The following is an 18,461-nucleotide window of genomic DNA, read 5'->3' as shown; positions in this document are numbered from 1 at the left end:
GTTTAAAGTATAATCCCAACACAATCACCATCAAGCCAAATCAGCTCATTATCAGGAGGGGGCTACTGCTTGAGTTTCTGCCATTCTGCATCACTCCCCAGGTTGTCACATATTAAACAGAGAATTAAAAACCTAGCATGATGTTTCCCCTCCTTCCACCTTGACACCAAGCCCTGCTTCTTCAGAAGACCCCAGAATGATTCCCTGCAATAGAGGCCCTGGTGCTGTCCCACTCGCCTTGCTGAAAAGGATGGACATAAGGAAGTAATCCAGCAGGAAACCCTCAGAGTACTTCCGGTAGTCAAATCGGAAGAAGAGAACGGTGAAGAGCAGAGTCACGTACTGTTGGGCTGGGCAACAGAAAGTGGAACGCAGAAGTTTCATTCCTGCCACGGTGAACAGTAGGGCGCGACAGCTGTGAAAGCAGGAGGACAGAGAATTAGAGAGAAACAAATGCCAGTCAAGTCAGTGAAGGCAGAAACTCATTTTGAGCTTACAGTTCTGATTCCTTGCTGCAGTGACTCTACCTTGAAATGGAAAGTTTTTAAAGTATTGACCTTGAGCAGTTGTACATGGGTCTTACTGATGAGGAGAAAGAGCAGCAGGTACTATGATACTCACTGAATGCAAAGCTTATCTTGCTGGGCGCTCGTGGAAGCAGCATCTAGCGTCAGGGCATTCAGCACAACCAAGGGGTAAATGATGTACCTTTCAACGCACTGCAACCATGCATAGAGCTTCTCAAACCACATTAACTGGGCTTCACCTGTAGGTGAGATAAGATAAACTGGTACCACTCTTCTGGGGTGGGAGGGGAAGAATGAGAACTACTTCAACCTGCAGAGACTGGCAGGTTGAAGTAATTCTCCCTATTTGTTCCTCTTCAAATGACCTCCCCATTTATTCCTCTTCAAAAGACCTCAGAGGTGTTTTATGGTCTTGCAGCATACTCAGCCTCCCTACTCCCTTTTCTCCCATATACACGAAAGACATCTTATCGTCTTGTGGCACACTCATCCCCTTCCTATTATTCCTCTTCCATAAACCTCCGAGTTATCTTATTGTCTTTCCACACACTCAGTCCTCCCTATCACTCCTTAAACACAGATTTCAGAGATGTCTTATGTTACCCACAGCACTCATCAGGCCCTCCTGCACTAACATTTTAGACCTCTTTTCTTCTTAACGGTTGAAATATGTAGGACAGAGGAGGTGAGAGAAAAAGTGCTCTTGCTGTTAAAATGAAGACACACAGAGTGCAGGCTACACCTTGCTGGATTTCCCTCCTCTCTTGGTCACATGCTGAGTATTTTGGCCTGCAAATGATGTTGTCTTCCTGAACTGTAGTTACTGTGGGGATTTACAGACGTCTACAATATCATGGCACAGCTTGGCTTTTCCTAGTTTTAGTGCTTACAAGGCTGGAATAGAGAGTGAGTCAACATTAGTTTCCCCTGTACTCTCTCTCTTTCTTATTTGCAGTGCACATGTAGGATCATGAGGGACAGGATTCCTCCTCTGATCCTTTTCTTCTCTCTCTCGCTGCCTCTCATGAAAACATAAGAAGTTCCATGCTGGCTGTGACATTCATAAACCAGCAGAAATCCACATCTTAGTGCTTACTCCCAGAAGAGATGATAATCGTCAATGAATCTGTCTTCCAGAATCTGCCCAAGCCTTTTCAACTCTAGTACTAATTTTGATCACATCTGCTGGCAGCAAACTCAGCATCTTTTCTATGCAATGACTGAAAATATAGTTTGTTAAATTAATTTTAAATCTGCCAGTGCTAGCACAGTTTGAAAGGCTAAATGACTATTCCTTATTTACCTATTCCAGCCCACTCATGATTTTATATCACAGCATGTGGACTTAAGGAACCTCTGCTTTTCTGCCAACTAAACCAACTATGTAATGATATTCATTCATGTGAATGCTTGCCCATATTGGAAAGCAGTACTCACTCCTGACTTCAAATTGGTTGTATTCATGTGATTTGAGCAAGGGCTGGGAGAGGCAGAACCAGGGCAGCTGCTTCCGGAGCTGTGGGAGGAGGTAATGAGCCAAGAACCCCAGAATCCCTGCCAAGGCGTACAGGACAAACCCTAGAACAGACTGAGAGAGGGGGGGAGCGCAGTTAGAATGAGGATCCCAGTTGCCCCTTCCCCAACTCTCATATATAAAAGGGAATGAAGAGGTACAGCTGTTACAGATGGGAGTCAGGGAGGGGTTAAATCAAAAGTCAGAAACCAGAAGTGAAAGAATGAAGGACAATTTAAAAAAATAAAACGTTAGAGACTGATTTTATTTCTCATTATTGCAAAACAAAAAGGCAACTTTCCTGCAATATCCTTTTGTTAAGTGGAGTTCTGCACGATAATCTTTGTACCAATGCATACCATTGCTCCTCCTGTGCCTCAGTATATCTCCCCCTGCCCTCCACCTTCTCTGTACCCAGCATACCTTCAGAGCAATGAAGACAGTGCTGGCACTGATGGCAAAGGTGATCACAGCAATGAGGACGCACATAACAAGGTCTGAGTGCAAGATCTCCCGCTGGGGGAATAAGAACCACAAGGAGAAACAGTTAATATCTGCTTAAGAAGGGAAAATTTATCCAGGTTCCAACTCTTCCTTCTCCACCACTCCCAAGCAAAGACCAGTTCTTACCACAGAGCTGCGGAGTTTCTCTGGAAGAGGATCTCTGATTTCTGCCACGGCTGTGCTACTACCTTCCTCCACATGTCTTTCTTCCGGTTCCTGGAAAAGCTTTGCCCGGATCAGGGACCTGCAAAAGAGAAGTGGGAGGTGAGGGATGAAAAAGTGCAGCATGAAATTAACAGCTAGGAGACTAATGCTCCTCTTCTCTGTTTCTCCCGCCACACGCCCTTCTGTGTGCAGTGAAAAGCTCTCACTAGGTTCTCTAATATAAAACCTCCCCCTTTATATAGGGTCACTAGCTGTCAAATACCTATCAGCACCAAGGACCCCCATATCTTGGACCAAACAACCATCCTCAGGGTTGCAGCTATCTTTCTGCTGACAACAGCTGCAAGCAAAATATGATCCCAACACTATGGATGTGAAGCCTTTTTTTATTTCCATTCTTGAATTTAGTAGAACTCCGATGTTATTAGGAAAATATATGGGACCAGGAAGGACATGTAATGCGTTTTGAAGTCTCAGTGCTGGGGACCACCAACTATGGTCTTATTCCCTCTCCTCCCGTATAGGCCAAAAACATGATAGAAGGTATGCAACTGAACATAACATACACTGGTCACTCAGCTACTCCTACCCTTCCCAACAAAACCAGTGAAGGCCTAGAATCTTGTGCGATCTGTCCATCTCCCAGACAAAACCAGTGCAATCCTTCCCTACAGAAAAGATGCAGCCAAAGAGGAGTATACAGACCAAAGTACTGTGGGATCACTGCTCTGGCGGCTGAGGTGGTAGGAAAGTGCAACAAGGAGACCACAAAACACAGAGAAGAGGACTGGCACGTGCTGATCTGTCCACGGAGCCTGAAGAGGAATGAAGAGAGAAAAAGTGAGAGCGAAAGGAGAAGTCGCACAATCAATTTCACTTCTTAGTGTCCTGTTAAACCATCACAGAAAAGTATCTGATACAGAGGCCCCACAAAGCCCAACTATGCCCCCAGGGGTAGGCAAAATCCCACCCCAGAGTCCAACCAGGTCCCCAAGGGTAGGCAAAACCCCATCCCAGACCCTGACTAGGTCCCCGGGGATAAGCAAATCCATCCCAGAGTCCAACCAGGCCCCTTGGGGGTAGGCAAACCCATATCAGAGCCCAACCAGGCCCCTGGGGGGTAGGCAAACCCATCCCAGAGCCCAACCAGGCACCTGGGGGGGTAGGCAAACCCATCCCAGAGCCCAACCAGGCCCCTAGGGGTAGGAAAAAAACCCATCCCATAGCTCAACCAGGCTCCTGGGAGGTAGGCAAACCCATCCCAGAGCCCAACCATGCCCCTAGGGGTAGGAAAACCCCCATCTCATAGCCCAACCATGCCCCTAGGGGTAGGAAAAACCCCATCTCATAGCCCGACCAGACCCCTGGGCAGTAGGCAAAACCCCATCTCATAGCCCGACCAGACCCCTGGGCAGTAGGCAAAACCCCATCTCATAGCCCGACCAGACCCCTGGGCGGTAGGCAAGACCCCATCCCAGAACCTGACCAGGCCCTCGGGAGGTAGGCAAAACCCTTTCCCAGAGCCCAGGTGAGATCACCAAGGGGGTAAAGAGGCCCATCTCAGAGCCTCAGCATTGAACCATCTAGAGCAGGGGTGAGCAACGTTAGTCCTCAAGGGCCACAACCAAGTCAGGTTTCAGGATTTCGCCAATGAATATGCATGAGATTTGTATACAATGCCTCCCCTGTATACAAACAGATCTCATTCATTTTCATTGTAGAAATCCTGAAAACCTGACTGGGTTGCTGACCTCAAGGACTGTGGTTGCCCACCCTTGATCTAGAGAGTACACTCTTACCACCTCCACATCCTCTGCAGGAAGATGAAACATTTTAGGTACCTTGATGGCTCCAAGACAGAAGCCATAAAGCAGGGCAGAGGCAAAAAGACTGCGCATGAGGCTGTACACTGCTGCCACAGGGCTTGTGGTTGCTGGGGAGAGAGAATAATTTGCTGTAATTAAAAGACTTCCTGACTATCACCGATGCTCACATCCCAGAAATACACAGTTTTTATCTCACCAGCAGACGAAAACCTTTAAAACAAGTAGCCAGGGTGTCTTGAGGGAAACTGCTCTATTTAATTAAAATATTTTAAAAATACAATGAGATCTGGGGGGTATAACTTGTCTGGAATGTTTTTACGTTTGGGAAGCGTGCCAGGTGCCCTTGACCTGGATTGGCCACTGTCGGTGACAGGATGCTGGGCTAGATGGACCTTTGGTCTTTCCCAGTATGGCACTACTTATGTACTTATATATGTATGTCCCCTTACCAGAAGAAACTTGGGATTCATATCATGCTGCCCTTATCCAGATCTAGTGCTCTCCTATTAGGCTCAGAAGTGTGTTTTATTTTTAAGCTTCTCTGGGCATGCCTGGCAAGTCTAGCACCTGTACCAGTCCTCTTCTTGCCTTAGTTTCTGTTCAATCCTAGGACCAGTTGGATGCATATTATCAAGCTCTCCTCACTTTAAAACATGCAGCGAGGTTTTCATAACATGTTGAGGGGGAGGGAGATTAAAAAAGTGAAAATTTAGTATCTTTTGTCACTTTGGAAGTTATCAATGTTTTCTTTTTGATTAATAATTGTTGTATGTTATCTTGCATTTTTCTTGAATAAAATACAATTAAAAATAAAACCTACAGCAAAACATTTCTAAAAACGTTGGCTGAGCTGCTAACCCCGATAAGACAGTTTTCAGGCACCAGAGACATTTTCCATTAAAAGCAGCGATTGACTTAATGAACTCCTCAGGAACAGCCAGAGCAGCTAAAACTGGAGGCAAGGTGGGCTCTAAATTTGCTGTAATTAAAAGACTTCCTGACTATCACCGATGCTCACATCCCAGAAATACACAGTTTTTATCTCACCAGCAGACGAAAACCTTTAAAACAAGTAGCCAGGGTGTCTTGAGGGAAACTGCTCTATTTAATTAAAATATTTTAAAAATACAATGAGATCTGGGGGGTATAACTTGTCTGGAATGTTTTTACGTTTGGGAAGCGTGCCAGGTGCCCTTGACCTGGATTGGCCACTGTCGGTGACAGGATGCTGGGCTAGATGGACCTTTGGTCTTTCCCAGTATGGCACTACTTATGTACTTATATATGTATGTCCCCTTACCAGAAGAAACTTGGGATTCATATCATGCTGCCCTTATCCAGATCTAGTGCTCTCCTATTAGGCTCAGAAGTGTGTTTTATTTTTAAGCTTCTCTGGGCATGCCTGGCAAGTCTAGCACCTGTACCAGTCCTCTTCTTGCCTTAGTTTCTGTTCAATCCTAGGACCAGTTGGATGCATATTATCAAGCTCTCCTCACTTTAAAACATGCAGCGAGGTTTTCATAACATGTTGAGGGGGAGGGAGATTAAAAAAGTGAAAATTTAGTATCTTTTGTCACTTTGGAAGTTATCAATGTTTTCTTTTTGATTAATAATTGTTGTATGTTATCTTGCATTTTTCTTGAATAAAATACAATTAAAAATAAAACCTACAGCAAAACATTTCTAAAAACGTTGGCTGAGCTGCTAACCCCGATAAGACAGTTTTCAGGCACCAGAGACATTTTCCATTAAAAGCAGCGATTGACTTAATGAACTCCTCAGGAACAGCCAGAGCAGCTAAAACTGGAGGCAAGGTGGGCTCTAAAAAGTACCATGGTTCTACAGAAAAAAAAAACAGCAGAGCAACTTAAATAGAGAGGTAGAAGTACCAGCTGCACTTAAAATCTGTCAACACATCCAAGGTGACAATCTGACTACCTCAGTTCCTGCCAAGTCAGCCCTTAAAGGGGCAGAACCAGAAAAAAAAAAAAAAAAAGAGTACAAGAATAAAAATCACCAACAAAATAGAGTTACTTACCTGTAAAGGGACTTCTCCGTAGACAGCAGGGGAATGCAGCCACACTGGATGGTAACATCTCTTGAAGGATCCATCATGCCAGAGCTCAGGAAGCCTTTCTGGCTTCTTCTGAACATGTGCATGCATTTCAGCACTTGGCCAGGTCCCTCCTTTCACCAATCCACATCTTAGCTGTTACTGAACTGTTGCTGTGATGTCTCCTACTGTCTACAGAGAGCTCCCATTCTCCATGGACAAGCAGGATAAACCACAGCCACACACGTGGGCGACCTCACAGCTGACGGTGTTGATCATCCCTTATCTTATAGCCCAGAAACCTCTGAAAGGTTTCTGAGCATGCTCAGTAGTTCCCCCCTAGTCGAACCACTCGACAGCATCAGTTATTTTCTAATCGCCACAGCGGTCAGCAGTGAAATTCTCTCATCTAACTTCCCGTTTTTCAAAATTGAATTAGACTTCAAAGCTCTATTTTTTGATATGGCAAAAAAAAAGCCAGTGTTCAAAAGATGCTCATTATGCAACAGCAAAATGTCTATAACAGACTTACACTAGTGGAAGTGGTGTAGAACGAGTAGAAATGAATACTTGTTCCAAAAGTACAAAGACTATCTTCAAAAATATATATATTTTTATGTTAAAGAATGTTAGTGCTCGGAGAAGTGCATTACACCAACTTTTGGACCTCGGGCCCTCTCACTATGTAACACACTCCTTATGCCATCATTGCACTGAGTCCAGCTTCCCTGTTGTTGTATATATAATTTACCAGATCGTTGTGCTTTGAAACCACGAATAAGCAATATAGTCCTTAAAGTAAAAGTACTTAACCGAAGGCTGTGTCCTCAGTGTCTTCTTTTATTTCAAACTGTAGCATGGCAGGAGGGTCCCATACATCCAAACAACCCTGTGCTCATAAATCAAAAAGTTGTCAAAACATTCCCAAATGACTTTTGCAGACATTTAAGAGGACATTGGGGAACATTTTGACAACACTTTTTGATTTATGAGCACAGGGTTGTTTGGATGTATGGGACCCTCCTGCCATGCTACAGTTTGAAATAAAAGAAGACGCTGAGGACACAAGCCTGCAGTTAAGTACTGGCCGTCTCCAGGCTTCCCCTGCTGGATGATGTTCGTGCCTTAGTACCGCCTTCATTCTGACGTCATTTCCTTTTTTTGCGAAGGCGGGACTAAGGCACGAACATCATCTGAAGCAAGCAGGGAAAGCCTGGAGACGGCCAGCACGCAGCAGGGCTTTAAATAGTGCGCGCTTCGACGGAGGTAATCAAAAAAAGACGGATGGGAGCGGGAGGGGAGGGTGGGGGTGAAGGACATGGTTGTACATGCTTCGGAGCGGCAGGGGAGGTAAGCATGGCCTGTGATGGCGCCCTCCTGCCATGCTTACCTCCCGCAATGGAGCCGGCTCGCCCCCAACAACAACCGGCTCGCAAGAGTTGTCAAAATTTAACAAGCGGCTCTTGCGAGCCAGTGCGAGCCGGCTCCAGCACACCACTGACTGAAGGACAACAGTACCAGGGCAGGCTCTGTGCCGGTCTAGGACTAAACGAAAGCAAATTTGCAGGTAAGACCTAATTTCTCCTTCCATAGCGTACCTCTAGACCACCCACAGATGGGAAGTACCAAAGCAGTGACTATTATGGGTGAGACCCTTGAAGCCCTGCCTCCAATACACTCACCCCAAAGGCCGCATCCTGACTAGCAGGCGCAGCCAGCCAATAATGACAAGCAAATGAATTAAGCAAACTACGCAGCCGCGTAGGGACCTCCAGGGGAGAAATCAAGGAATGCTCTGCCCAGGAAGCTGCCAATGCCCAAGTAGAATGAGCCTTCAAGAACAATGTAACAGGCGTCCCTTTAAGCAAATAGGCAGATGTCACCACCTCCTTAATCCAACACGCAACAGTAGCCTTGGATGCAGCTTCGCCTTTCCAAGAACCGCCTATCAGCACAAACAGACGATCAGTGCACCAAAACTCCTGCTTAACATGGCGATAGTGATGAAGAATCCGTCAGACATCCAAGCAATGCAAACACTTCTGCTCCTCCGACCTAGAACTGTCGCCCAAAACCAGCAGAGATACCGACAGGTTCACATGAAAAGCCAAACGCCACCTTGGGAAAGAAGGAAGGGACAGTGCGGAACTCTACCTTATCCTTAAAAAACTGAAAGTTCTCTGCATCAAAGGGCTTGAAACTCTGAAATGCGACTCCCAGAAGACAATGACACCAGAATCACCGCCTTCAATGTCAGATCCTTGAGCGTACAACTGGACAATGGCTCGAAAGGCGCCAACACCAGGACCGACAATACCAGATTTAGGTCCCAAGACAGAACGGGCCTATGGACTGGCAGCCAGATACCATGCACGCCCCGAAAACACACACCATCTTGCTACGGAGTAGATCCTGAAAGAAAGTAATGCCAACCGTATCGCCCTCATCTCCAACACGTTGATTGATGAACACACTTCTTCAACCATTCACCTGCCCTGGGCCACATGGCCCAAGCAATGGGCTCCCCAGCCGGACAAACTGGCATCCACAATCTACATAGAAGAGTCCAGACTCATGCCTCTCTTGAGACCCGCCACCAGTGCATGCTGCGTCTCACCAGCCCCTGCAACTGGAGCCTGGCATCCAAGTTGTGCAACTGAGGCAACTACCTGGAGAGAAGAGCAGCTGTAAGGGCCTCATGTGAGCCCATGCCCACTGTACCACCTCCAACGAGGCCGCCATGGAGCCGAATACATGCAGAAAGTCTCTGGACTGCAGATTTTTGGTTCAAAAAGAGACCTGACCCAAGACTTAGGTTCTGAATCCTCCCAGTCTAATGACTGAAGAACCTGCACCACTCTGGCAACAGGCTGCACGCACTCCTGAAACAGACTTCACCCGAATGAGTCAGTCGTCCAGATAGGGGTGAACCAAGATGTCCTCTGTGTGAAGGGCCGCTGCTACTACCACCATCACCTTGGAGAACATACAGGGCACTGTGGCCAAAGCAGAGTGTACAAAAATTGATAATGCCTCCCCAAAACCGCAAAACATAGGAACCGCTAATGAGCCAGATGAATGGGAATATGAAGGGAGGCCTCCCTCAGATCCAATGACAACAGAAACTCACCAAGCTGCACCACCAGGTTGACTGAGCACAAAGTCTACATGTGAAACAATGCCACCCGAAGAGCTCGATTTATCCCCTTCAAATCCAGTATAGGACAAAAGGAGCCCTCCTTCTTGAGCGCCACAAAGTAAATGGAGTACCAACCTAAATCCCTTTCTGCACTCCGCACTGAAACCACAGCCTTAAAGGCCACCAGCCTGCGAAGTCTCCTGGACTGCCCGCACCTTCCAATGGGCCCGAAAGGAAGACTCCAAAACAGCGACCAACAGGGGACAGGTGAACTCCAGGGCATATTCGTCACAAACCACCTGAAGCACCTACTGGTCCTAAGTAATCTGGGTCCATCCCTGATAGAAATCCTGTAGCCTCGCGTCCACAGGAACTGGGGGGCTGGACCCCACCTTTATTGGGCAGCCCATCCAGAGGCAGCCACCATCCTGGCCTCCCCAATGGACCCCACAAAAGGGCAGCACCCGCTGAAAGAAATGGCTGCGCTGAGGACCACCTCCTCTGCCCGGCTTATATCTGCGAGCGTCACAAAACCTACTCTTACACAAAGCTCCTCTGCCCCCTGCTCGAGGCCTGTCCTCTGACAGACAGGGGACCTTAGACTCCCCCCAGGCTCTTAACCAGCTTTTCACCAAACAAAAAGGTACTGTGAAAAGGAAATTTGCCAAACAGACTTGGACGCTGCATCCACCAACCACCCTCGAAGCCATGACTGCCTCACTGCCACTCCAAGCGCCATAGACTTAGAAGCACGGAGAAGATCGTAGAGAGTATCCAACAAGAGAGGACCTATCTCCAGCTTGGCCGTCTCTCAATCAACCAAACTCCAATCATCTGTCCAGAACACACTCCGTCCAATTAAAACAGACCCGGGCCATTAAGCCCCCACAAATAGCTGCCTGCATAGCTACAGCAGCTATATCAAAACTCTGTTTCAGCAGCACCTCCATCCGACAATCCTGGGGGTTCCTTCAAGGTACTCTTCTTGGCGACAGCGGAGGCCAGCATATGCACCATGGGCGGCCACAAAAACACTTCATCCTGCTCTGGAACGGGGTAAAGATGGATCATGGAATTCACAACCAGGGAATGAGCATCCGGCACCTGTCACTGCACTTGAATCGCATCTCTTCTGTCCCGATATATGGAAAAAAAAACTGAGAGGACTTCTGAATGCCCTTTAGCAGCAGGTCCAACGTCCAGGGCACCTCCTTAGGCATCTCCTCAAATTTCAGCACCGCAGAGATTTACAACATATGCTCCTGTAATTCCTCATGATGAAAAAGATTCGTACCACAGAGGAGTCCTTCCCGGGGGCAACTCCTCATGCCAGAACTCTTCCTTCAAAGACATGATCCATATCATCCTCATCCTCTGAGCAGCCCAGGTGAATTGCATTCCAGAAGGTTCTCCTTATCCCAGTTGCCCCACCGTCTCTTCGCAGGAAGCAAAGAAGAGGACCCACCATGCACCGCAGGCCCCTGCTGCGGCTCCACTGAAACCCCTGCCTTCTTCAAGTAAAAGTCCTCATACATAGCCAAAACACATCCGGGAGGGGAAATCTATCCCCGAAGGCCCCGGCAAGAGGCCCATGGGACGAAATCAGATCCAAATGCAGTAGCAGAATAGTCTCTGCCACGCCAGACAAGATGGCGGTGGTTCCCACCAAAATCAGAGCCACTGCCATACTCAGCGTACCTAACAGACCCCAGACCCAGCCCTGGTAGCGGGAATTGGCACCACCACTGCCCCTGTCTGTCTGCACAGGACCCGACAACTCCCAAGCAGCTCAAAAGGAGCAGTGCCCTGCCATGTCAAGGGTCTAATGCTGGCAAACCTCACATCTCTTCAAATGCTACAAGGCCGTAACACATGGGAACCCCATGGGACAGCAGACAAGAACTTGCAAACCAAATACACACCGAACCGGGGAATGAACCGTCAGAGCTGCGAGGGGCAGGTTGTACAAGACTAAGATTTGTCCTGTTGGATTTTTTTTTTAATTAAAGGTGACCAAAGCCAGACCCTTCAGGCTCTCTAGGCTGCCTGTCTGCCACAGACAGATTAAGACAACTGAGGCTCACAATACTAGGGGCACCCCTAAAAAGGTCTCAGGATGGGGAAGGGAGGAGGAACCCAGTCACCCGGGTGCGACACCCCCAGGGTAAGAGAGACCCTAGTGGGCTTCAACCACAGTTCAGCACTCAGAATACCACAGAGAGGGGAAATTTTCTCTTTTCTGTCAGGAAATTAATATGAATAGAATATACGTATAAATGTTCCTTTCAAAACCAGCAACCAGCCCCAAGGGAATGAAAACTAAACTAATGCCCCCAGGGCCCACAGCTATCAGGACTGCACAGGCTTACCACTGCTAACATCTGCTGAGAATGATAACAGACTGGCTTCTAGAGGACTATACAGCCCACCTATAGGTTTATTTGAAGCTCAGTTGTCCTCAGTCTCCATCTTCTGGTAGGAGTGTGTAACCCATCTGTGCTGGTCTAGATGGACACTATCCAATCATTGTTCTCTATCTCCATCTGCTGGTTGACAGACATAACCCACTGCTGAGAACAGGAGAGGCAGCAAGCAACAAAAATATGTTAAGAAACAAGAGGGAGAATGACTTTAAAGAACATCTTTCCAAAACAAAGTCACAATGCTAGGCCCTAAACATCTTTCACAGGAGACTGGTTAAGTTCTTGAAAGGAAAAAAGGGACTATGGGTAGGATACCATAATTAAGTTTGATGACAGTATGTGTTGATCACACTGTCTGGGATGTGGACAGGTATGTTTATGCTGGATTGAAGAGCTGGCTAGGAGCATGGTAGGATAAGCTGGGAGGGGGATGTTCATAAGCATCTCCTCTCCCTTCTTCCCTCCCAGCATCACCACCACCAATACAGACACACAATAAGAACAATTCTTTAGTACTCACAGTCTAAACAAATGCCAGAAGTGGACTGGGTTTAATCAGACCCCTGGCTTCCTTAACTATGAAATACAAGGCGACAGTACTGGATCCCTTACCTGTGCCACCAAAAATATGCATGTCCATCTGTTCCAGCAGATACATCACACAAGTGTTGACTTGAGGTAGGAGACCAAAGAGGAAAATCACAGGGAAACACAAAGTGAAAACTGCAAGAGAAGAACACACACTATTGTGTCTGGTGATGGGACAAGCAAGTTATCTCAGCCTAGCACAGACTCCGACTTTTCCCTTCACACTCGGACCACCAGTACAACCATGGATAGGAAGAAGCCTAGGGTCAAGCCACTGGGAAAATCAGCAATCACACTCACCCACAGCCACATCCCGGGCACAGAAGAAAAAGTCAGCAGAGAAGAATGTCACACTGTAGAGGGTGAAATGTGGAAAGGGAACTGAATGGCCACAGAAGTCAAAGAACCAGATGAGCAGGCAAGAGACACAAAAATACACAGGCCGGCTGTAGGCAATGATCCAGTTATGACCCTGCAAGAAAAAAAAACAAAAAACAAAAGAAGGTGGGGAAGTTACACCAATATGTGGCACCCTGCTTGCATATTTCTCCTGTCTACTGAAGGTACGGGCTGAAACAGAAGTGCAGTGCTAAATTTCTGAGAGTCTGTACGTGGGAACCCTGCATACACCTTACAGTGTGGTTTAGGACTTTTATGACATCCTTCTCATCTCAAGAGTAATGTTACATCAGAAAAGGACACAACATTTTGCCTGCATTACTCAAAAAATACTTACATGCATAGGGGAAGCAGCATCAGGCTGGACACTCTATGGGGAAAATAAATAAATAAATAAATAAAACCAAGAAGAGTTAAAGCAAAGAAGTAGCAAGCCCATGATCTTCCTTCACCATTGTTATCTTTGAAGATGACAGCAGAAGGTCCCAGATCTATCATTTCATTGCCAAACATGTCAGACTCAAGTTACAAAGAGACCAAGTACTTTATTGTTAATGTAATCCCTCTTCTTTCCCACTCCCCAGACATGAAGAGTGGGAAATGTTGCAGGGCAGAAAATCTATTGGCAGAGCTATGTATACAGACCTCACTATCAGAGAGCCAGGATTGGGATGCACTCGCAAAGCTGTGTGAAACATCTTTCATAGACCTCCCTAAGCGTTTCTGCTGGGTGTCCTCATACCTTGAGAAGGGAGTACTGGCAGCTGGCTATCACCACGCAGAACTGAAACACCCAAATGTCCCTGAAGAAACCTTGCAGGAGGAGTAGATAGCCAAGGAACGCCACCAAGGAGGCCAAAACAGCAACAAAGATGTTCTCCTTCAACCCACGATTCCTGCAAAACCCCATAAACAGGTTGAAGAAAAGAATGTCAATGATTCCAGGTAAGAGATGTTGTTCAAATGGTTAAAGAAAATATGAGACTTTCCCTCCTTTCTAAACATGCTAAGAGAAGAGCTCCACAATAGAATATACTCACCTGTCTAGAAGTGCAAGCAGTGCCAGCCGGTCATAGCGGACTCGCATCCAGCGGCCTGGGAAGAACCAGTACTTATAGTAGCGTTTGGGTTTGGTTTTGTCCTCAATCATCAGTGTGTTCTCCTGGGACTCATGCAGCGACTCCTGGTCCAGAAGGTCAAACTGCTGAGGAAGGGTGGAAGAAAGCCAGTGAAAAACTGGGTCCAGTTAAACATAGCCCGTGTAATGCCTAGGTCCTGAATCCCAATGCCTTGCACTCCAAATCTATTAAGATTACAGAAATTCTCCTCCCATCCCATAAGATGGCAGTGCTTCTCACTTCAAAAATGCCACTGGAACAATCAGCAAGTGAACTATCAAATGACTAAGCCTCACCTGCAGGCCCTGTAGAGCAATGGGCCGCGACTGAAGTAAGGAGGTTGTGCCCTCAGCCGCTTCAGCAGAATTGAAGCTGGAGGAGTGAGAGTGACGATCCCTGGGTACGGAGAAAGAAAGAAAAATGAATGTATCAGTGCAGCATGGAGGGGGTCCAGCAGACATGTGTCAGATATCACAGGTCCTGCTGCCATAGACTCACCAGGCAGCGTTGATACCATGGTCAATGCTTGTCTGCTGTCCCATGGGGTTTTCATATCCACCCCCGGCAACACCAAAGGTGTATGAACGACGTACACCTAGCAACACAAAAGGGAATCAAAGATACAGATGCACAGGGAGATAATGTGACTCATGCCAGCCTGACAAAATGAGAATCAGTGAGAGAGCTGGGGATTAGGAAAGGCACTGGAAGAGACTGCAGCTCACTCTATGCTCACACAGAGGTACAAGAAGATAACATGCCTTTCCCCCATTCAGAGTTAATCTATGATGTCACTTGCTATGTTACACTGACCTCTCTGCAAGAGCAGCCTGGCAGGTTCAAAGACTCCTTCCTCTGGCAAAACTTACCACTCTCATCATAGAAGTAGTGAACTGCCCCTTCTGAGGTGTCTTCAAAATTAGAAGCTTCGTGGATAGCACCGCCCCGTGGCAGCAGCAGTGAACTGGCAAATTGCAGAGCGGATGGGAGAGTCAGGACCCGAGAGTGAGAAGCAGCCCTGCTGCGCTGGATGTCCTGCAGACTACAGGGGGAAGAGAAGGATCACATTATCCACAAAAAAATCCGATAAAAAAAGAAAGGGATGCTGCAGGGAAGGAATAGGTACACTGGCAGAGCTGTACTACTTGGGCAGGTGGATGGCAAAGTGGTAAGAAGAGATATGTGTATGGGAGATACCTGGGAGGGGATCCCATGACAGACGATGGGGGTGTGGGGTTGCTGCCGGCATTATGCCGCCGTCGGATAGCCTGGGTTCTCTTTACACTACTTGTTCGGTCCCTCTTGACACCTTCCTCAATCATGACTGCTGTGGAAAACACATGCTAGATTTCACAATTATGTATGTGGGCTGCGACTCCCTGCACCCATCCCCCAAACCCTCCAGTCCTAGAGATGACAGGCTCTGCATCGCTGCACCCATTCCCTGAACTCTCCAGTCCTCAAGGTGATAGGATCTGTTTCCCTGTTCCCATGCCCCGAGTCCTACAGTCCTAGAGGCAACAGGCTCCCAAAACACTAAAATGATTTCAATTGTACATTATGACATCCTTAACAGACAGAAAGCAATAAAAGACAACAAAAAAAAAACACACCACAAACTCACCACCTCCCACTGCTCCTTCTTCCAGATCTCCTCTCCAACCTGGCTGATTGGCTGACTGACTCCATGTGCATTCTATAGACTCCAACTGGTGGGAGAGGCAATCCTGAGCACCCAACTCCCCGCTTCTTGCCTCTAAGTCTGACTTGGAAATGGTCAGCACTTGCCTGCTGTCTGTGCCCACTTTGGCTCCCTCGCCTGTGCCAGAGCCTGCCCCACTGTCCATGCTCAGGACCCGGGCATGTGTCTTTGCGCTGGCAGCACTGGCTGTGCGATGGGCATATGACCTCTTAGGCGGTCCACCCTCAGGTTGACCAGGGTCTGTGTCAGCTCTGGGTGCACGCCTCTTGCGCTGCTGCACGCTTTGCCGCTCCACCTCAGGGGAGTAGCAAGACGTGCTGGAAGAGGTGTCACTGCTGTAATGGTGCTGGGAATGCAGGCTGGATGCCCGGCTCATATCGCTCCCGTCACTCGAGTCCTCATCTTCGAAAAAGCATTCGCTGTAGGCCTTGGTTTCCAAGATCGTCCGGATAGGCACATAATCCCGGTGGTAGCCACCATCAAAGCTGCTGCTCCCATGCTTTCGGCAGGTTCGCCGCCTGCCTGATTTGTGCACTGATCCCTGCCTCAACAAGTTTAAGTCCTTGGGTCTCACCACCTGCTCCATGTCAGGTAAGTGAGCCAGAGCAGCCAGAAGGGGCTCAGAGATGCCAAACCCACCAGCTTCTTTGGGTGAAATCTGAACCAACGTCCGCAGCCCTTCCTGGAAATCCCCACTTGAGTTTAGGGATGTTACTTCCATTTTTACAGCGGCATCGGCTGTGCCCACTAAACAAGGCTCTGGCTGAACCTTCCCAGGTTCAGTGGCTGCTGTCGGCTCCACCTGGACCACGGTATCAAAGGAATTGAGAGTATTCTGGGTATCTTCACTCTGGCTGCCAAAGCTCAGCTCAGCCAAACCATGGGGCAAAGGCAGCAGTGGGCTGTCAGCCCTTCTGCGCTCTGGGGACTGGAGGAGTTCACTGTCTGAAAGTGCATCTGTATCACTCTCTTCAACAGAAAGGCCTCCCTTTGCCACTGTGAGTGCCCCCAAGTCCATTGCAGCAGGCTGCCCACATGCTTGGCTGAAAGATGGACTATCCAGATGGGTTGAGTTAGTTTTTTCACTCTTGTAACTGCTCAATGTGCTGGGAGTCTCCTTGTCTGTTCCACTGAAGCAGCTGTCTGAGGATCCTGTCTTCTCTGGGACAGGGTTCTCAATGCCTTCAGAAAATCCTCTGTGATCCAAAGGCTTACAATCTACCAATTTTCTTTTCTCCTTCCGGCTGCTGGTCCTTAAAATGTTCTTGTCTGGCTTGGAAAGGTTCAGGAAACTTTCACTCAGCTCCTGACTGAGACTGCTTTTGATCAGGGGGCTGAGAGGAGTGCCCGCAACACTCTCTGATTCACTGGCATCTGGGGCATGGCCATCCCCTGGACCCACCCCTGGAGGAGAGAGATCAGAGGAGTCGGTGCTCTGAGGTGACTGTGGTTTCTGTGGCGTGAGCGAGCTCAGCCGTTTCCCAAGGGCCGCACCATGTACTTCCATCTCAGGAGGCGACAGCAGCTCCCCGTTTACAGCTGCTCCACCAGGACCGTGTTGCTGCAATTCACTGACTGTGGAGGGAAAAAGCACACAGGTGAGTGTATTTAGGGAACCAAGAACTATTTCCCAGGACCACAATATTTATGCTCGAATCAGTTATGCACCCCCACATTAAAAGTCTTATGGGACATTCTGCATTTGGGATCCCAACAGAAAAAAAGAATGAACCAGTGGGGACTCTGAGGGATAGATAGAAAGATAGAGACAGTCACGGGATCTTCCTGGAGACTACAGAGGACAGAAGGTAGTCACAGGATCCTGCAAAGGGGGTAGGGGGAAGGAACATGGGGGGAGAGACTGTTTTTGCAGGTATTCTGAGACACAAGAGTGGGAGCTTGGTTCTCACAGGGGGTTCTGGGGGCCAGAAAGAGGAAAGCCAGTATAATCTATTAGAGAATCTTGGACAAGAGGAGGGGTAAGAGATCCTACAGAACTCCCAGCCAGTTGGAGTTTTCAGAATATCCACAAGGAGCATGTATATGATAAACCTGCATGCAACAGAGGCAGTACACACAAGCCTCTCTCATAAATATTAATTATTATACATATACTGAAACACCCAATTGACTGGTGGTCCACTACAACAGGTTTGGGAACCACTGGGGCAGATGGGACTTGGATGGAATCCAGAATAAAACACTGAGGAACAGGGTGAGGAGTGATTTTTCAGTCAATACACAATTAAGCTAAGGAATTAGTTGCCTGTGGTCAAGGTATGTAATAAAGCAGAGTTAAAAAAAAAAAAAAAAAAAAAAAAGAGGTTTAGACAACTTTCTGAAGAACAGGCCCATAAATAATTACTAGCCAGACAGACTTTGGTGTCTCTACCACTTACTTCTGGAAGGGAACAATATGGAATGGACTTTCATAAGTACATAAGCACCGCCATACCGGGAAAAGACCAAGGGTCCATCAAGCCCAGCATCCTGTCTCCGACAGT

General features: G+C 47.7%; 1 protein-coding gene across 3 annotated transcripts in view; it reads right to left on the bottom strand.

Annotated features, from left to right (window-relative positions):
* PCNX3 (pecanex 3) overlaps positions 1-18,461 on the bottom strand; it is a 74,205-nt gene that overhangs the window by 36,982 nt on the left and 18,762 nt on the right. For all 3 annotated transcript variants that reach the window (XM_030218061.1, XM_030218062.1, XM_030218063.1), the window contains exons 6-22: positions 15,880-17,532; positions 15,453-15,582; positions 15,125-15,297; positions 14,754-14,850; positions 14,552-14,651; positions 14,178-14,341; positions 13,880-14,033; positions 13,475-13,507; positions 13,039-13,210; positions 12,763-12,873; positions 4,551-4,642; positions 3,415-3,524; positions 2,671-2,788; positions 2,464-2,556; positions 1,965-2,115; positions 622-766; positions 238-415 (exon numbers count right to left, since the gene is read on the bottom strand). In XM_030218061.1, the coding sequence (XP_030073921.1) occupies positions 238-415; positions 622-766; positions 1,965-2,115; positions 2,464-2,556; positions 2,671-2,788; positions 3,415-3,524; positions 4,551-4,642; positions 12,763-12,873; positions 13,039-13,210; positions 13,475-13,507; positions 13,880-14,033; positions 14,178-14,341; positions 14,552-14,651; positions 14,754-14,850; positions 15,125-15,297; positions 15,453-15,582; positions 15,880-17,532 (3,674 nt within the window). The remainder of the gene's footprint in view (positions 1-237; positions 416-621; positions 767-1,964; positions 2,116-2,463; positions 2,557-2,670; positions 2,789-3,414; positions 3,525-4,550; positions 4,643-12,762; positions 12,874-13,038; positions 13,211-13,474; positions 13,508-13,879; positions 14,034-14,177; positions 14,342-14,551; positions 14,652-14,753; positions 14,851-15,124; positions 15,298-15,452; positions 15,583-15,879; positions 17,533-18,461) is intronic.

This window comes from Microcaecilia unicolor, chromosome 11, assembly GCF_901765095.1.
Source record: "Microcaecilia unicolor chromosome 11, aMicUni1.1, whole genome shotgun sequence".
NCBI classification, from domain to species: Eukaryota; Metazoa; Chordata; class Amphibia; order Gymnophiona; family Siphonopidae; genus Microcaecilia; species Microcaecilia unicolor.
Note: the sequence above shows the minus strand (reverse complement) of the source record. Positions and strands in the feature narration are given on the sequence as shown.